The 17,152-nt window shown below is 32.7% G+C and overlaps 1 protein-coding gene across 3 annotated transcripts in view; it reads left to right on the top strand.

Annotated features, from left to right (window-relative positions):
• LOC140450400 (glucose dehydrogenase [FAD, quinone]-like) overlaps positions 1-17,152 on the top strand; it is a 115,339-nt gene that overhangs the window by 33,134 nt on the left and 65,053 nt on the right. For 2 of the 3 annotated variants that reach the window (XM_072544008.1, XM_072544007.1), the window contains exon 1: positions 11,683-11,840. The exons of the other annotated variant lie outside the window; for it this stretch is intronic. In XM_072544008.1, coding sequence (XP_072400109.1) covers positions 11,832-11,840 — 9 coding nt within the window. In that variant the 5' untranslated portion in view covers positions 11,683-11,831. Of the gene's footprint in view, positions 1-11,682; positions 11,841-17,152 lie in introns of those variants that run through there. 3 annotated transcript variants of the gene reach the window in all.

Raw genomic sequence — 17,152 nt, 5'->3', positions numbered from 1 at the left:
TTCCAAATATGATGTAAGTATTCGAAAGAATGGTGGTAATATTTGTTTAATTTATTAAAGAAGTCCTTTATGCTAAATCTTATCAAAAGCTTGACTTAAATCTAGTGATACCATTGGGAAATATTTCTTTTCTTCTAATGGGGAATTGATTTTATGGATTATTCGGTGGCTTTTCTGGATGACTGCGTGTTCTCGTCGAAATCTAAACTGATAATCTGGTATCCAGTCTGCGCCTGTAAAGTCTTGCTCTATTATTTTTATTAAAAGATTTTCTAGTAATTTGGAAATTGTTGTTAACAGACTGATACGTCGTAGGATGAGACTTCAGTTGGATCCTTTCTTGGTTTTGAGAATAAAAGTATTTCTGCAATTTTTAGGTTGTTAGACCAATAATTTAGGTGGTCTGCTTAGTGGGTTTATTAAGTTGAAATCTTGTACTGCTATGTATTATCAGTTTGAGTTTCTTATATGGCAAGCTAAGGAATCAGGTCTTATATTTAAATGGGGACTTAATCTACAAGTACCTCTTGGTGGTAAATATCCCGTTCGAAATCGATTCTGATAGTATAGCGTCTATTCTCTGGGATAAGAATATTTCTTATAACTAACTATCCGGTAGTGATTTGCTATTCATTGTTCTGATACTTAATTCTCTGAAATCTCTGAAAAATTCGGCATACAGTGGTTGTCAATAGCCGATAGTTTTTTCAACGACGTTTGTCACCTTATAAGAGAAGTCCTTCATGGACATAGTCTATTTTATGAGCTACCTTGATGATTCCCTTGGGTGACTGCCTACTGACGTTTATGTTTGGCCCACGTATGGTTACGCAAGGGGGTAAACGTGTCCTGGCAATTCCCAGTAGAGTAGAGTATTTATTGAACTACATAACATATACAAATATTGTTTGTAGCTAGTCAAAAAAAACATACATAGTATTAAAAAAAGGAATAGGAAAGGAAAAGGAGTCATACATTCTTCTGAGCAGTAAAAACACTGTTTTAGAAGATATTTTTTTATAACTTTATCGAAACTATTACAGCTTAGCTGTTTTATACTTTTTGGTAAAATATTGTAATAGTTATAATTAAGACTATTTTTTTCTGAAAGACTTAATCTACAGCGATTTGTTCGTAGGTAGTGACAGTTTCGCGTATTGTGAACATGGACATCAGACTGCTTTATTAAATGGGCACGTTTTCTGTGAATTTCAGTTAAAACTTAAAATATCAACAGAGTAGGTAGCGGCATAATTTTGAATTTGATAAAGAAAGGTCGGTAGTGTTCTAGATAACTTACCCCTGCTAAAATCCTGACAGCTTTCTTTTGTATTCTAAAAATTTGAAGTGCATTTGATGAATTGCCCCATATAATTACACCATAGTTTAGGTGAGAGTGGAATAAAGAAAAATATTTCATTTTTAATGTTTCAAAGTTGACAACCCTTGCTAGTTGGCGAATAACAAATAATGAACTTGATAGCCGTTTCTTAAAGTGTGAGATATGAGCAGACCAGTTGAGTCGATTATCTATGGTTATTCCCAATAGTTTAACAGTCTCTTTTTTAACTAGATCATTGTGTAAATTACTTGCAGATATAACCAAATTTTGCGTTTTATCAGAGTTAAATTTTAGTTTGTTTGCAGCAAACCATGAGCTAGATTTAGTAGAATCTTCCTCATGAGACATTTTTAAATCATCATTCTTTTTTCCTGATATAACGTATGTCGTATCATCTGCGAATTGTATGGTTTTGTACGGATCTGCCTAAATATGAATTTAGGCAGATCGTTGACATAAATAATAAACAAAAGAGGTCCTAAGACCGAACCGTGTGGGACTCCATATTTTACGGATAGAAAAACGGAGAGATGACCCTTAGTCACTACCTCCTGGTGTCTGCCACATAGATAAGAAGTTATAAGCTTAAGAGGGATACCTCTGATTCCATAGTAATTTAATTTGTGGAGCAAAATGTCGCGTGAAACGCAATCAAAAGCCTTCGACAAGTCGCAAAGAGAAATTGCTATGCGATTGCCGCGTTCAAGCCCCTCAATCACCTCGCTCACAACATTAAATATCGCGTTCGTAGTAGAACGAGCACTTCAAAATCCATATTGTGAGTTGCTTAAGTAATTATTTGACTCAAAATAGGAATAAAATTGTTGTTTGATAACCTTTTCAATCACTTTCCCAAAAGTAGAAACAATGCTTATGGGTCTGTAATTGTCAGTTTTTGAGGAATCACCTTTTTTGTAGATTGGTAGTACGTTTGAGTATTTAAGTACTTCTGGAAATACTTCAGTTGATAGAATTAAATTAATGATGAGTGATGATGATAAGATGAGTGAAAGGTGTTAAAACTATTTGGTAAGTTTCTATTAAAATTTTGCTATTAATCTCGTGAACGTCCCTACAATTAGAATTACTAAGAGACTTTATTATTTGAGAGACCTCTTCTTCCAGACCGAGCCGAAAAAAAGGACTTGCTCGGAGAAGGATAATTTCTATAATTGACGAGGACATCGACGTTAATAGTGGGAAGAGATATAATTATATTCTCTGCAATTGTAGTAAAAAATTGATTCATTTCGTCTGGATGTAGATCAGGTTGTACCGAACTGGATCTTGTGTAGTTTCTTCCGAAATTTACTATTTTCCAGCAGTCTCTAGGTTTATTATTGGAACTAGTAATAAAATTACAGTGGGCTGACTTTTTAGCAATTTGTAATTGCCGATTATATTCAACTTTTTGTTGTTTATATACTTTGAACAAATCGGGATCCTTAGTGGCATCTGCAATGTTTTTAATAAGAAAAATATTAGATCTGTAAAACCTTTTTTTTTTTTTTTTTTTTTTTTTTTTTTTTTTTTTTATGGCCTTGGCATAGCCAATTGACCAGACTATTTTGTAATTTGTATTCACAGAACAACAATCAGAGTTCGAGTTAGTACTAAATGTAAGTTTTAATTTTTCTTTTTATTTTTCTTTTTTTTTATTTTTATTTTTATTTATTTTTTTTTTTATTTGGTTATATTACTTTTTGATATTGTATGTAATATGTATATATATTTTTTATTTTGTTTTGGTCATCTTTTGTAATAATTTTGTTTTACATTTTTTTTTTGTTTTTTTTATATATATATATTTTTTTTTTTTTCGTATTAAAAGGTTTATTACATGATTGGTATGTTCGCAAATTGCTTACAAGTTTCATCTTAATTCTATGGTTAGTAAATTATATTGTTTAAAGTTTATATTTACAATTCCTTATTAACTGATAAATACAATTATAGATATCTACGTTTCCAGAGAAAATTAATTCATTTATATGAAATGGGAAACAGACATTTAATTTTCGTAAGTTTTCATATAAACACGTAATGTTTCCTTGTTGGTTTACACATTCTAATAGAATATGTGTTAAATCTCCATATTTACCACAAGTACAGTTTGGAGTGTCTACTAAATTCATTTTGCACATTCTTGAAGGTGTTAGAGCATGATTTGACCTTAGCCTATTAATAGTTTTAATAAAACTTCTGTTGGACTCTGAATGAAACCACCTTTTTTTTAGAAGTGTGGGTTGCCAATATTTAAAGGATGACTGACTTTCTGATTCCGTATAATTGGCTTGCCATTTTAATTTGAGCTGATGTTGATTATATACATCTATATCTGACACCGGTAAAATATTGTTGTCTATGGTTTCTCCGCTTGATAATGCTTCTTTTGCCAGAGCATCTGCTATTATATTGCCCATTATCCCAGAATGGCCTTTGATCCATGCGATAACAACTTCTCCTCCGAGCTTTGAAACCTCGTAGTACAATTTTAAAATCTCTGTATCAAGATGAGTCAATTGCTTGGATTTATTTGTTACACATAATCTTTCTACTGCACTTTTACTGTCTGTAAATATTACACAGTTCTTCATTTCCTTTGTCAAAGCGTGAGAAAGAGCAAACTTTAAACCCAGCATTTCGGATGTGTAGATGGTGGCTTCATCAGGTAACTTATATTTATGCTGTAGTCCAGAATTCTGTTGGTATACTGCGCAAGCAGTGTTATTTCCTTTTTTTGAACCATCAGTAAATATATAATAATAATTAGGCCATTTCTTCTGAATTTCTGCGTTAAACATGGGGCCTTGGACATCATTGAGAAATTCTGTCTTGATTTTTATTGAAAACAGTACATGAGGCTTTTCAGTATAAACTGGTGGAAGATGACCCTTATAAAGTACCTCTTTGAATTTAGATAGATTTCTATAGCTTACCGCCACGAGTGGAGATTTTTTCTTAAACCAATACCTTTTAGTCAAATCTAAAACAGCCAGATTGTGTATATCTTTAAGAAATACTTGGTCTCTGCTAATGGTACGAGCTATATATTTGTCGGTAAGATACTGCCTCCGTAAATTCAATGGCGGTTCAACAGCTTCAATTTCCATTACATTAATTGGTGTAGATTTCAGATACCCAAGACACAAGCGTAGGCACTTATTTTTCTGTACCTCAATTTTTGTTAAATGGGTGTTCGATGCGTTTCCATACAAGTGACAGCTATAATCGAAAACTGGACGTATCATAGATCGATAAAACATTAAACTAATGTTGGGATCTGCACCCCAGTTTGTTTTACAGAAAGCTCTTAGGATATTCATAGCTTTTTCGGTTTTTTTAATGATATGTTGAATATGATCTTTCCACAAAAGTTTTCTGTCTAAATAAGTTCCCAGGTATTTGATACAGTTTTTAATTGGAAATTTGAATTGACCACAACTTATATACCCTTCTGGAATTCTATGTTTTCTGGAAAAGAAGCAGATTTCTGTTTTGGATTCTGATAATGTTAATCCATTTGATTCATAATATGCATGTATTGTTGAAATAGCTGTTGTTAAATTATTTTTAGAAACATCGATTGATTTGTCTGATGAATAGAGTACCACATCATCTGCAAATTGTAGTATTTTTGTGTTAATAGGAACAATGACTTCTAAATCTACATTATATAAAATATATAAAAGTGGACTTAAAATACTTCCTTGCGGCAGGCCTATATTGGACAGTCGAGGAGAAAAAAATTTCTCATTGATTTTTAAGTAAATCAATCTCTCTGAGTACAAAGTTTTCAAAAAGGATGTTATACCTATAGGTATCCCGACTGACAATAACTTTTGTTCAAGGATATCCAAATTTATATTATCAAAAGCAGATGATACGTCCAGAAATGCAGCTGCAGTAGATGAGTTTTCCGTGAAATTGACTTGAACCGTTGTTACGAGAGAAGTTATGGCATCTTGCGTGGATTTAAACTTGCGAAAACCAAATTGGGAGTGTGGGAGAATGTCATTAAATTCTAACCAATGCTCTAATCTATTTTTAATTAGTCTTTCCAGGGTTTTAAGAAGACAAGAAGCTAGAGATATTGGGCGATATGAATTGTGATCGTCATCACGTTTGCCAGGTTTTCTTATAGGTATTATAATATACTCCTTCCAGCTTTCTGGAATTGGTGCTTGTTTCTGCCAAATATTATTTAGAATATGAAGTAGATGGATTTTATGTTCATTTGTCAAGTTAGAAATCATAGAATAAGATATATTGTCTTTACCAGGAGCAGTATTGTTATTTTGTTTGAGGACCCTTCTTAGTTCCCATAGATAGAACGGACGATCTAAGCAAAGGTTGTCTCTAGAAACAGTGGCTATGGAGTTGGTAATATCATTCGGAACCCAATCTGGAGAAATTTTTTGGTAAAACTCTGTTATCCATGGTTCGTCCGGGTCAATAGGTAATTTATTGGATTGTTTGCGATTTTTGAAGCAATTTACTTTCCTCCATACCTCCCTAATGGGAGTATTTTGATTCAAACTTTCACAATACTCCCTCCAGTTTTTCTTTTTCTTCTCCTTAAAGGTTTTCTTCGCTAATGCGTCCATCTTTTTGTATTCTATTAGGTTACTTATTGTGGGATTTGGCTTATATTTAATATAAGTTAATTTTCTGCGTCGGGCTGTTTCCTGGCACGCTTTGTCCCACCAAGGTTTTGGAATGTGATGTTTGTTGGTAATATTCGTGTATTGTGGTATTGCTGTATTGGCTGAGAAGTAGAAATTTTCAATTAGATCACCATACGTCCTGGGTTGGTTTAGAGATGTAAAGAGTGATGAATACAAATTCCAATCTGCTTTGTTGAAATTCCAGATTTTGTGTAGTCTCTTGATTTCTTTTCCCTTTGGGTGATAAATTGAAAAGATAATGGGTAGGTGGTTTGATCCATGGGGATCTTGTAAAACATTCCAATTCAGTAGCGCTATAATATCTTGAGTACATATTGTGAGATCTATTGCAGATGCTCGTGAATGTGTGGTTAAAGGAACAAGAGTGGGTGAACCGTCATTTAAAAATACAAGGTTACACTGCTCGATAGCATCCAACAATGATTTTCCAGATGTGTCATCAACTTCACAGCCCCATGCGACATTGTGCGCGTTAAAGTCACCTCCCAAAATAAAGGGTTTTGGTATAATTTTAAAAAAGGATAGCCATTGCTGTGTTGTTGTTTTGTTTTTCGGTTCATTATATAGGGATACAAGATGAATGGTTTTATTTGTTGATGGTAGTTTAAAGGAAATACATGTGTAAGTAATAGGAATATTTATGTTAAATCTAATTTCTTGACATTTAATATTTGTTTTCAATAAAATAGCTGACCCACCATATCCATCTATACGATCTGTTCTAAAGCAATTAAAGTTTTTAAAGTTATAATACAAGCCAGGCTTAAACCATGTCTCCGATAATAAGGCAATATGAATTTGATTTTGATGGAGTAAAAATTCTAAATTTACTTTATTTGAGACTGCCGAACGACAGTTCCATTGCAAAACATTTAATTTTGAGTTTAGGTCTGCGAATTTGATAACACATCTGGATTTACATGTTTACTAATTAGTTGGATGATTTCTGATTTAGAAACATTTAAATTATTTGTTTGTTGTAGAGAATTAACAATTTTCATAACCAATTCTAAAATTACATTAATTATACTAGGATCTAGGACCTCTGACTGTCGATCTGTGATAATTGTTTTTTTGTATTGAGGGCTACTTAATATTCCTCCCGAAGTACTGGGAACATTAACCTGAGAAATAATCTCTTTTCTGATCTGTTCAGATGGATCAGGAGTATTTGGTCTTGGCCTTTTATTAGATTTATCTTTTAATTCGTTTGAGCTACTGTTATAAAGCAAATGGGAAGCAAATTGTTTTCTAGAGGAGTTGACTTTTGGAATATTCTGAACAGAAGTAGAGGAAGAACTAGATTGTAAATAGGTAGAAGAAGTGGGTTGAACAGGTAAGTCAGATGGATGGCTCGTATTGCTTTTATTTAAAATATCTGCATAGGAAGTTTTGGGAACCTGTTTATTAGCATCAAAAAAGTTTATGTTGGAAAAACTCATAGCTTCCTTAATTAATTTTTGTCTCTTAAACTCTGGACACACTGATAAATTTGTTGTATAGTGATTTCCTTGGCAACTGAAACATTTTGGGATATAGTCATTTATTTGGCAATCTTTTGTATTATGTGACTCTTGGCATTTACCACATCTTGGGCGACCTTTACACTGACTACCCAAATGCCCATATCTGAGGCAATTAAAACATATTAAAACTTTTTGTGTATAGTGTTCAACCTCTTTAATAACTTTATTTATTGAAATATAACGCGGCAATATCTGAGATTTAAAGGAAACAATACACGATTTTGTGGGAACGTAAATTATTTTTTTTGAATCATTTTCAATTACTTCCTGTTTGCGTTTAATTCGCCGAACGTTTACAATTTCAAAGTTACAATGACTATCATATTGTTTTATTTTTGATTTTACATATTCTTCAGAAAATTCTGTATCAATATCTCTAATTATCCCTTGTCGGAATAGAATGAATTTAGGTATATACAATTCTAAGTTATTTGTAACAAATACTGATGAATTTTTTTGATTTATTAAATTATTTGCATTTTTGTAGTCTGTTAATTTAATCCTAATTCTATTACGACCTATAGAATCAATATTTGTAATTTTTGAGTCCAATTCAGGAAACGCAGAAAGAATAATGTCACCAACTCTTAAAGCATTTAACTTACCGGTGAAAGATTCCGAGCAATTTTCTACGTAAACATGATATGGTCCGGTATCTTTATTTGTATATAAATAAACCTGTCTATTATTTACCTTCTCATTAACGTTAGAAACATTATCGTTTTTTCCCAAAGAATTAGACATTAAATTTGTACTTACATTCTGGTTCTCTTGTTTTTGTGAAATTGTTTCCATATTTGTAAATTCCATCATACCAACCTGATTTTCATCTTTATCATAAGGGGGAGGGTCAGGGGGCTTGCTGCCCCCATTTAATTCACTCATCTTTATGAAAAAACACCTATAGTTTCACCAAAATTAATTGTTTATCGCAAAAACAAATAGGAAAAAAGTTTTGTTATCGATACTATTAACGCCGATAATTTACACACGTCCGATCGATTTGAATTCTACCGAACAACTGCTGTAAAACCTTAATTCATTATTAAACCATTGCACAGGTGTTTTTTCAGCCATTTGTCATATTTTTTTAGTGGAAAATACGGTAATATTAAATTGTTATAAGTTTCGGTAAGAAAGACTGTCAAAAAATCAGAAAAAATCATTATTAATATCGTAGAAAAAGTCCATGTTTGTACTTGCTAGCGCACGTTTAAGCTTCTGTAAACCAGAAGAAGTAGTACACCGTTGAAATGTTTGATTAGTGTCAACAACTTTATGCTCAGAGTCAATAAATAAAAATTGAGCTCGATGGTCAGAAAAACAAGGTTCAAAAACGCCCACTCTGTAGATATTTTCAGAAAAATTTGTCATAATGTTGTCAATACAACTTCTGGACTGGAATGTGATTCTAGTATAATCGTTTATAGTTATTTTTAGACCAAAAGGTGTTAACAGATTTTGAATATCAAATAAATGGTCAGATTCCATTTTTTAAATTTATATTAAAATCTTCAACTATGATTAGTTTGTCTGCTTTACTAAGCAAGGATGTTATGACATTTTCAAAATTCACCAAAAATAAGTCACCCTTACCCGATCTATATACAGTTAAAATATTGGTTTTTATTGAAGGTACATAAATTGCACAAAACTCAGAACTTTGCTCTACATTATATTCATTTAAATTAAGAGAAGAATACATAATATTTTCTTTTACATAAATTGCAACTACGCCTTCTTTCTTTTTTACCATACAAAAGAAATTAGCTAACGAAAAGCCGGAGATGTTAATTAATTTTAAATTTTCTTTACCTAGCCAGTGCTACGAAGAACAGGCTAAAATAGTGAACCCAGGCAGCGAACCTAAGTCTACAGTATTAATCACCATTTTAATGGGTGTGCATTTTAAACCTACTGCTAGGCTATCCTGCTATCCCCTGAGTAACACTGCTAAGAATACCCAGAGAGTATCCTCCATTCGAAGAGGCTGCCTGGTAGAACTGAAAAAACTCCTGCATGTCAACAATTATTATATTATTATTATTACTATTATTATCTAAAATCATTCTTTTGTTTCCGTTACTACAATTAGTCTCAAGTATGGTAAAATGGATTATTATCTATGCTACTGATACCTAGTTTATAAACTAGTGTCATACTCCGGTCGTCAGAGACGAAAATGCCACAAAATGTCAATTTTAGGACGCTAAAAAAGGTGCAAAAAAGTTTACCACTTTTATCCCCGGACTTACCCCCAAAACCCCACACATAGAAAGGAGAAACTGAAAATATCGATTTACCAAGAATCTGTACGTCACAGAAAAAATGTTTTAAATAAAAAATGTAGCTAAGATAATTTTGAACAAAAACGTTTATTAGCATTTTTTGTGCAGAATGAAACGTTCTCTTAGACACAACGATTGAAGTGATCGGCGATTTTGAATCAAAATTTTACAAATTTTATTTAACATGATTGAACTGACATTCAAAATCACCGGTTAATTCAAGCGTTGTTTCTGAGAGAACGGTTTATTCTACGCGAAAAGTGCTAATAAACATTTTTGCTTAACATTATCTCAGCTACATTTGTTATTTTAAACATTTTTTTAGGGCATACATAGGTTCAAGGTTCTTGAACTCCTAAGTGAAGCATAGAGGTTCAGTGAAAACGCGCCATCTGGTTCTATTTTGCGCTAAGGCCTTCACCTCATTCCAAGACTTTCCTTGACTTCTTATCTCGTCCATGATGTATCTTCTCCAAGTTTGTACTGGCGACCTCTTTTTCTTCTTCCTTGGTGATTCCACTCTAGGGCAATCTTTGCAATACTGGAATTATTTTTTCTGAGTGTGTGACCAATCCAACCCTACTTTCTGGACTTTATTTGATGTTCTACCCGTTTTTGTTCGGTCAGGTGTAGTAGATCGTCGTTTCTGATGATATTAGGCCAGAAAATACGAACAATTCGTCGTAGACATTTATTAATTAAGACCTGCAGTTTATCTGTAAGGGTTTTTGCACTTTCCAGGCTTCACATCCGTAAAGTAGAACAGACATGACCTTTAAATGCAATATCCGGATCTTTGTCCTTGTAGTATACTCGCCAGATCTCCAAACAGGGTTGAGCTTGCTGAATGCTTGTTGAGCTTTTCGTATCCTCATACGAATATCGTCCTCTGTACCTCTGCTTTCTGTTATGACACTTCCAAGATACGTAAAGTTTTTCACATTTCCAATCTGCATGTTGTTGATAGTAAATAACGTGTTGTTTTTTTCATTTACTTTCATGGATTTGATTTTACTAATATTGATTTTCAAACCTATTTTATTGGCTTCAGTGGAAAGTGTTATTGATCAGCCACATCTTGGAACCTTTGTCCTAACAGGCAGATATCGTCGGCGTAGTCTAGATCGCTTAGGCGTGTGGTTAACGTCCATTGTATCCCTCTTGTGTCAGAGTCTAGTTTGGTGAGAACATAGTGTACTGCTATGTTAAAAAGAAACGGAAAAAGCACACATCCCTGCCTGACTCTAGTAATTATGTCAAATTCGTCGCGTTTGATTTCATTGTGTGTCACGCTGGATTTCGCCTCAGTGTACAGTGATTTAATAATGGTGATTATTTATGCAATATATATGCTAGAAGCATTTATGACTTATATATACCCCAGAAAAGATGCAATTCAAAAAAAATAATTGCATCTTTTTGGGGTCCCAAAATTGACATTCTCAGCAAAATTCAGCTTGTTTGTATGATTTTAAGGGGTCAAATCACTGACGACTAGACTATCAGGTCTACGTTTAATTGCTAATCTTTTGCACCTGTTGTTACAGATGTAATTGTTTGCAAATCCGTTATTTTTCGTTTGACAATTTGTCTTTTTTTTTTAGTATGATAACAAAAACATTTTAAATGTGGGAAAACAATTACATTGTGTAACATTTTATATCACAAATTACCCTTTATAGTTTTTAATTTAAAAAATTCCAATATGTACCAATAAAATATAATCTAATTTAATTTAGTAATGGCTGAAACAATTAGTGTACTAAAATTTTAATATTAATTTTAATACGCGCATACGCTTTTCCCTTATCATTCGCTGTAACCTTCGAAAAAACCGAAATAAAAAGAAAAGCTATTTAAACAGTAAGCAACGGGTATCCTAAATTTTATATCTTAAATTTATGGCAGAACCCGTTCAAATCTTACAGACTTAAGAATTAGTTTTTATGGTTTTTAGTTATATATGGTTTAGTGTGCAGCAAGCAGTATGAAACAAGTAAGAATATTTCATTGATACTCTTCTTTATTGTAAAAAGTATTAATTTAGAAAAACACTCTTGAAATGCGATGCGTCTATTAAAATGTTCACGTTCCTTCCTTTTTTTTACAAAGTATGTACTCTTGCTTTTATCAGTTTCTTTCATATAATCTTTTAAAAGTACACACTAAACTTTTATATTTACTGTGATATGTAAAATATTTTTTTTTGTTTATTATTCTTCAACCACTTAGGGTTGGTAGCATAAGAAAATACAAAAGTGATAAAGACATACATAGGCATATACAAAATATCAATTACATAATAGTGTATACAATATAAATATATTTTAATTATTGATGTATTGTGTTAAATTTTATTAAAAAAGTTTATATATTTTAAGAATTCTATCAAGTCAGCTACGTATTTAGATTCTCCTAGAAGTTCTTTTAATGTTTTTGGAATGTGGTGATATAGTCTGTCAACTGAGTATATTGCACAGTCAATCAAAATGTGCTTCACTGTAACTTTACATTCACAAACAAAACACACTGGTGCCTCTTCTGTCTTCAACAAGTATTCATCTGTTGTAGAAGTGTGTCCTAATTTGAAACGTGTTATTAGCACTTGATATTGTCGTTTTGAAGGCCAGGAAGGACGGAAGATTTTATTTCTATCAATTTAGTGGTCCTTCTATGCCATTGGTTTTGCCAAACATCGTGCAATTTTGCTTTTAAGTAAGGTTTTAAATCTAAATGCACCGTTAGAATTTCAACTGATGAGGCTGTTCTGGTTACTGCAGACCTAGCTAGACTATCTGCCTTTTCGTTACCATCTATTCCAACGTGTGACGGTACCCAGAGGAACACTACTGTCAAATTGTTTTGGTATATACTGTACAAAGTTAACTTAGGATTCCAACCCTGCGTTTAGTTGATAAAGTGCCGATTAAAATCTGCTCTTACTAAAACTAACTTTTCAGCGGTTTATAATCAAGAAACGTAAAATATTGTTAGCTAAATAGAGTATTTAAACAACAAAGTTTCTTCACACAAAAAATAAACTGTGAGTACATTACCAATTTAATACAAATTCAATATTATTAAATATTATACATAACCCATAATTCAATACAACACATCAATTAATCCAGTTTCTGGTTTTTTGGCAACTTCCACAAGTCGAACTAATTAGCCGATACAGGACCGGCTCTGGAAAAATTTCATCAAATGAAGAAAACAAAAATTAAAAATGGATGATTCTGAAAATATTAGCATACCTACTACATCATCAACATCGACATACTCCAATGCAGTAAGCAACTTCAATTTTCCTTCAAAAGAACAAGCCATTATTCTGTCAGCTATCCAAGGTATTAAAATACATGAATACATAGTAGCCATAGGGTCTCTACTCACACCAAAAAATGTTATCTTTGCATCACGAATAGCTAACAACAGAGTTTGTATTTACTTGAACCATACTAGCATAGTAGATACCTTACTAAACAACCATAAAACAGTAGTCATCCAAGGCAATGAGATAGAAATTCGAAGACTTATTACGCCAGCAAGGAGACTAGTAATATCAAACATCTACCCCAGCATTCCGAACAGTATTCTAGAAGACGAACTGAAACAACTAGAAATAACTGCAGTATCCAAATTAACGTTTTTAAAAGTTGGCATGCCCGAGTCTGAGTATAGTCATGTCTTAAGCTTTAGGCGGCAAATATTTGTCTCTCCGATAATCACCAAACCAATTCCAAATACAATCTTAATAACCTATGACAACACTCCTTACAGAATATTCCTATCCCTAGATGGTTTAAATTGCTCTAGATGTAATACTACTGGCCACAAAGACGAAAACTGCACATCAACATCAACTGGTACAGAAACACTTAAAGATCCTTATACCTCAGAACTCGAACCCATGGAAGTAAATCAGAACAATTCAGCAACAAATATTTCAGATGATACAACCAACTGTTCCAACCCTATTTCTGCAGATATCCCAACGACAAATGATTCGCTTATAGTACACAGCATACCTTCAACTACAGCTAACAGCAATAATACTAAAACAACCAATCAAGCAAAAAGGCAAATTTCAACCTCTCCTGAAATCTCAGAAACTAAAAACCTAAACGAAACTTTCATAACTCCAAAAAAATCCGCACCCAAAAAAAAGAAAAAGGCTTTAGATGTCGAAGCCACATTAAAACCAATTGAAAACATTTTAATGACAGCATCTTCTTCATATACGCTAAATTTCTCTGAATTATGCGACTTCGTTATAAACGCAATAGGATCAAAATTTCCTGAAGTCACAGCTAAAAACTATACAGAAGATTTTGACGGCTTATACACCTTATTAAAAATGGTTCACTCAAAATTAAATGATAGACGCATGAAAAATAATATCACAAGAATTATAAAGAAAATAAATCCAACAAATGAATCTTCCCTCACTGAAGAAAGCGACTACGATTTATCTCAATAGTCCAATTATATTCATTCTTCAATGAAACTTGAATGGCTATTATAGCCACATTGAAAACATTAAAATGCTAATCAATGAACTGTCACCACTAATAATATGTCTTCAAGAAACTTGTCTTTCCAACAATCAAGCAAAACTAAAAAATTATATGCCCTATACAAAAAATCGAGCAGTACAGCAAATATCCAGTGGTGGAGTCGGAATTTTTGTACATTCGACCATACAATCCCAAGAAATTCCGTTAAATACAAATCTGGAAGCAGTAGCAGTTTCGGTAATACATTATTTTAAAATCAACATATGCAACGTATATTTACCACATCCTGACGAAACTACTCTATTAGAACTTCAAAATGTAATTAAACAAATTCCATCTCCAAAATTAATTTTGGGTGACACAAACTGTCACAACATCGCATGGGGATCACAAAGAACAGATAAAAATGGACGAATATTATTAGAAGCAATTAATAACATAAAACTAGTTGTATTAAACACAGGAGCACCTACTAGATTCAATGCACATAATGGCACTTTTTCCTCCATAGACTTATCTATCAGTGATTCAACTTTAGCTCCATTTTTACAGTGGAATACATTGGACCACCTATACGACAGTGATCATTTTCCAATAATAATTACTCATGACAAAGATGAAAAAACCTGTACAACACCATATGAAACTTGGAAATTAAAGTCAGCTGATTGGGAAAAATACTCGAACTTAGTAAGCATACGTATACCAACTCTCGTTATATCAGATAATATAGACACTACTCTATCATCTTTCAATGGTATAATTTTAGACGCAGCCAGAGATTCTATAGGAAAAACCAAAAATATCACAAAAGCTCCTCTTCCTTGGTGAAACACTGAAATCGCATCCGCTTTAAAGCAAACAAAACATGCTTTTAATATATACAAGAAGTTTAACACACCTAATAACTTAAACAATTTTAGATCTTTAAGGGCCAGATCTAGATTTTTAATAAAACAAGCAAAAAAAGAGAGCTGGACCAATTACGTGTCGTCAATTGACTCGTCTACACCCATAAGGGATATATGGCAAAAAATAAGGAAAATAAAAGGTTCAAAAACATTTAACCATATTGACACAATCACTACAAATGATCTAACATTTTCAGACAAACACGAAATCTCAGAAATTTTAGTAGAACACTATCAGTTGTATTCAAGCAATCAGCAGTACCACCAAAATTTCTTAGAACACAAAGAAAGAACAGAAGCATCAAAAATTAATATAGAAGATACTGCTGATCCACTAAACACTTCCATAACACTTGATGAATTAAATGAAAGTCTTAATAACCTCAAAAATACCTCACCTGGACCTGATGACATACCACCAATTGTCATAGAAAAACTACCTATAAGCGCGAAGGTTACTTTAGTAGAGATCTTCAACAAAATTTATTCGACCCATAAATTTCCATCTCTCTGGCGCGAAGCAATTATAATACCATTTTTAAAAGACAATAAACCAAAAAACTTATCTTTCTTCGTATCGACCAATATCTCTTACCTGTAGCATCTGCAAAATAATGGAAAAGATTCTAAGCAAAAGATTAAAATGGTACTTAGAAAAGAAAAATTTCCTTTCATCCATCCAAAGTAGGTATCGATCAGAACGGTCTACAATAGATAACATTATAGCATTAGAATCTGAAATACACGAAGCTTTTATACATAAACAAAAATTAATAGCAATTTTCTTTGACATCACAAAAGCATTTGACACCACGTGGACATATCACATCTTAAAAACAATGAAGAGTTGGAAAATAGATGGTAAATTCTTAGCCTTCGCCAAAAACTTCCTGGAGAACAGAAGTATAAAAGTTAAAACAAACGGTGTCATGTCAACTAAGAAATCACTGGAAAATGGTATCCCTCAATGATCTGTATTAAGCCCCCTGCTATTCTTAATAGTAATCAACAACGTATCTAACCATTTTATGCTTCCAGTAAAAGCAAACCTTTACGCCGATGATCTTGTAATATATATGAGAAGTAAAAATCTAAAATCAGCTGCATCAATATTACAAAATACACTAAATAAATTAGAAGGGTGGTCTTTAGGCTTGAGATTTTCAACCGAAAAAACTAAAGTAATAATATTTGACAAAAGGAAAACACAACACCACTTAAATTTAAAACTTAACGGAAATACTCTTATAACAATCAACGAAATCAAATTTGTGGGAATGACATTCGACTCTCAACTAAAATGGACATCACACATAAATGAACTAATTAAATCATGCCAACAGAGAATAAATCTTCTAAAAGTTCTTTCCAATCACAAATGGGGCGCAGACACAACTATTCTTCTGCGATTATATCAAGCTCTAATTAGAAGCAAACTAGATTATGGATGTATATGCTACGAAACTGCTACTAAAAGTCAAATGAACAAACTGGACATCATCCAATCCACAGCATTACGCATAGTTTTCGGAGCTTTCAGAACCACGCCAATTAGCAGCCTTCAAGTCCTAGCAGGAGAACCGCCATTAACTCTCAGAAGACAATATTTTTCAATGTGTTGTGCTACTAAATATCTTAGTGCAAAGGAAAACCCGTTTATAACAAGCCTAATAAGGAGCAAACCTCCAAATCTGTACTCAAATTATTGCTATAGAAACTTACCTTTCAATGAACGAATAAATCGATTTGAATTCGATATACATCAATTGAGAGCCACTTCTACAAACAGATGCCAGTCTCCTCCCTGGAAAGTTCAAATACCAAAAGTAGATTTTACCTTACTTAACTATCCCAAACATTCACACAATCCTTCTGAA

Source organism: Diabrotica undecimpunctata, chromosome 9, assembly GCF_040954645.1.
Source record: "Diabrotica undecimpunctata isolate CICGRU chromosome 9, icDiaUnde3, whole genome shotgun sequence".
Lineage (NCBI taxonomy): Eukaryota > Metazoa > Arthropoda > Insecta > Coleoptera > Chrysomelidae > Diabrotica > Diabrotica undecimpunctata.
This window is presented reverse-complemented; position numbering and strand designations above follow the sequence as displayed.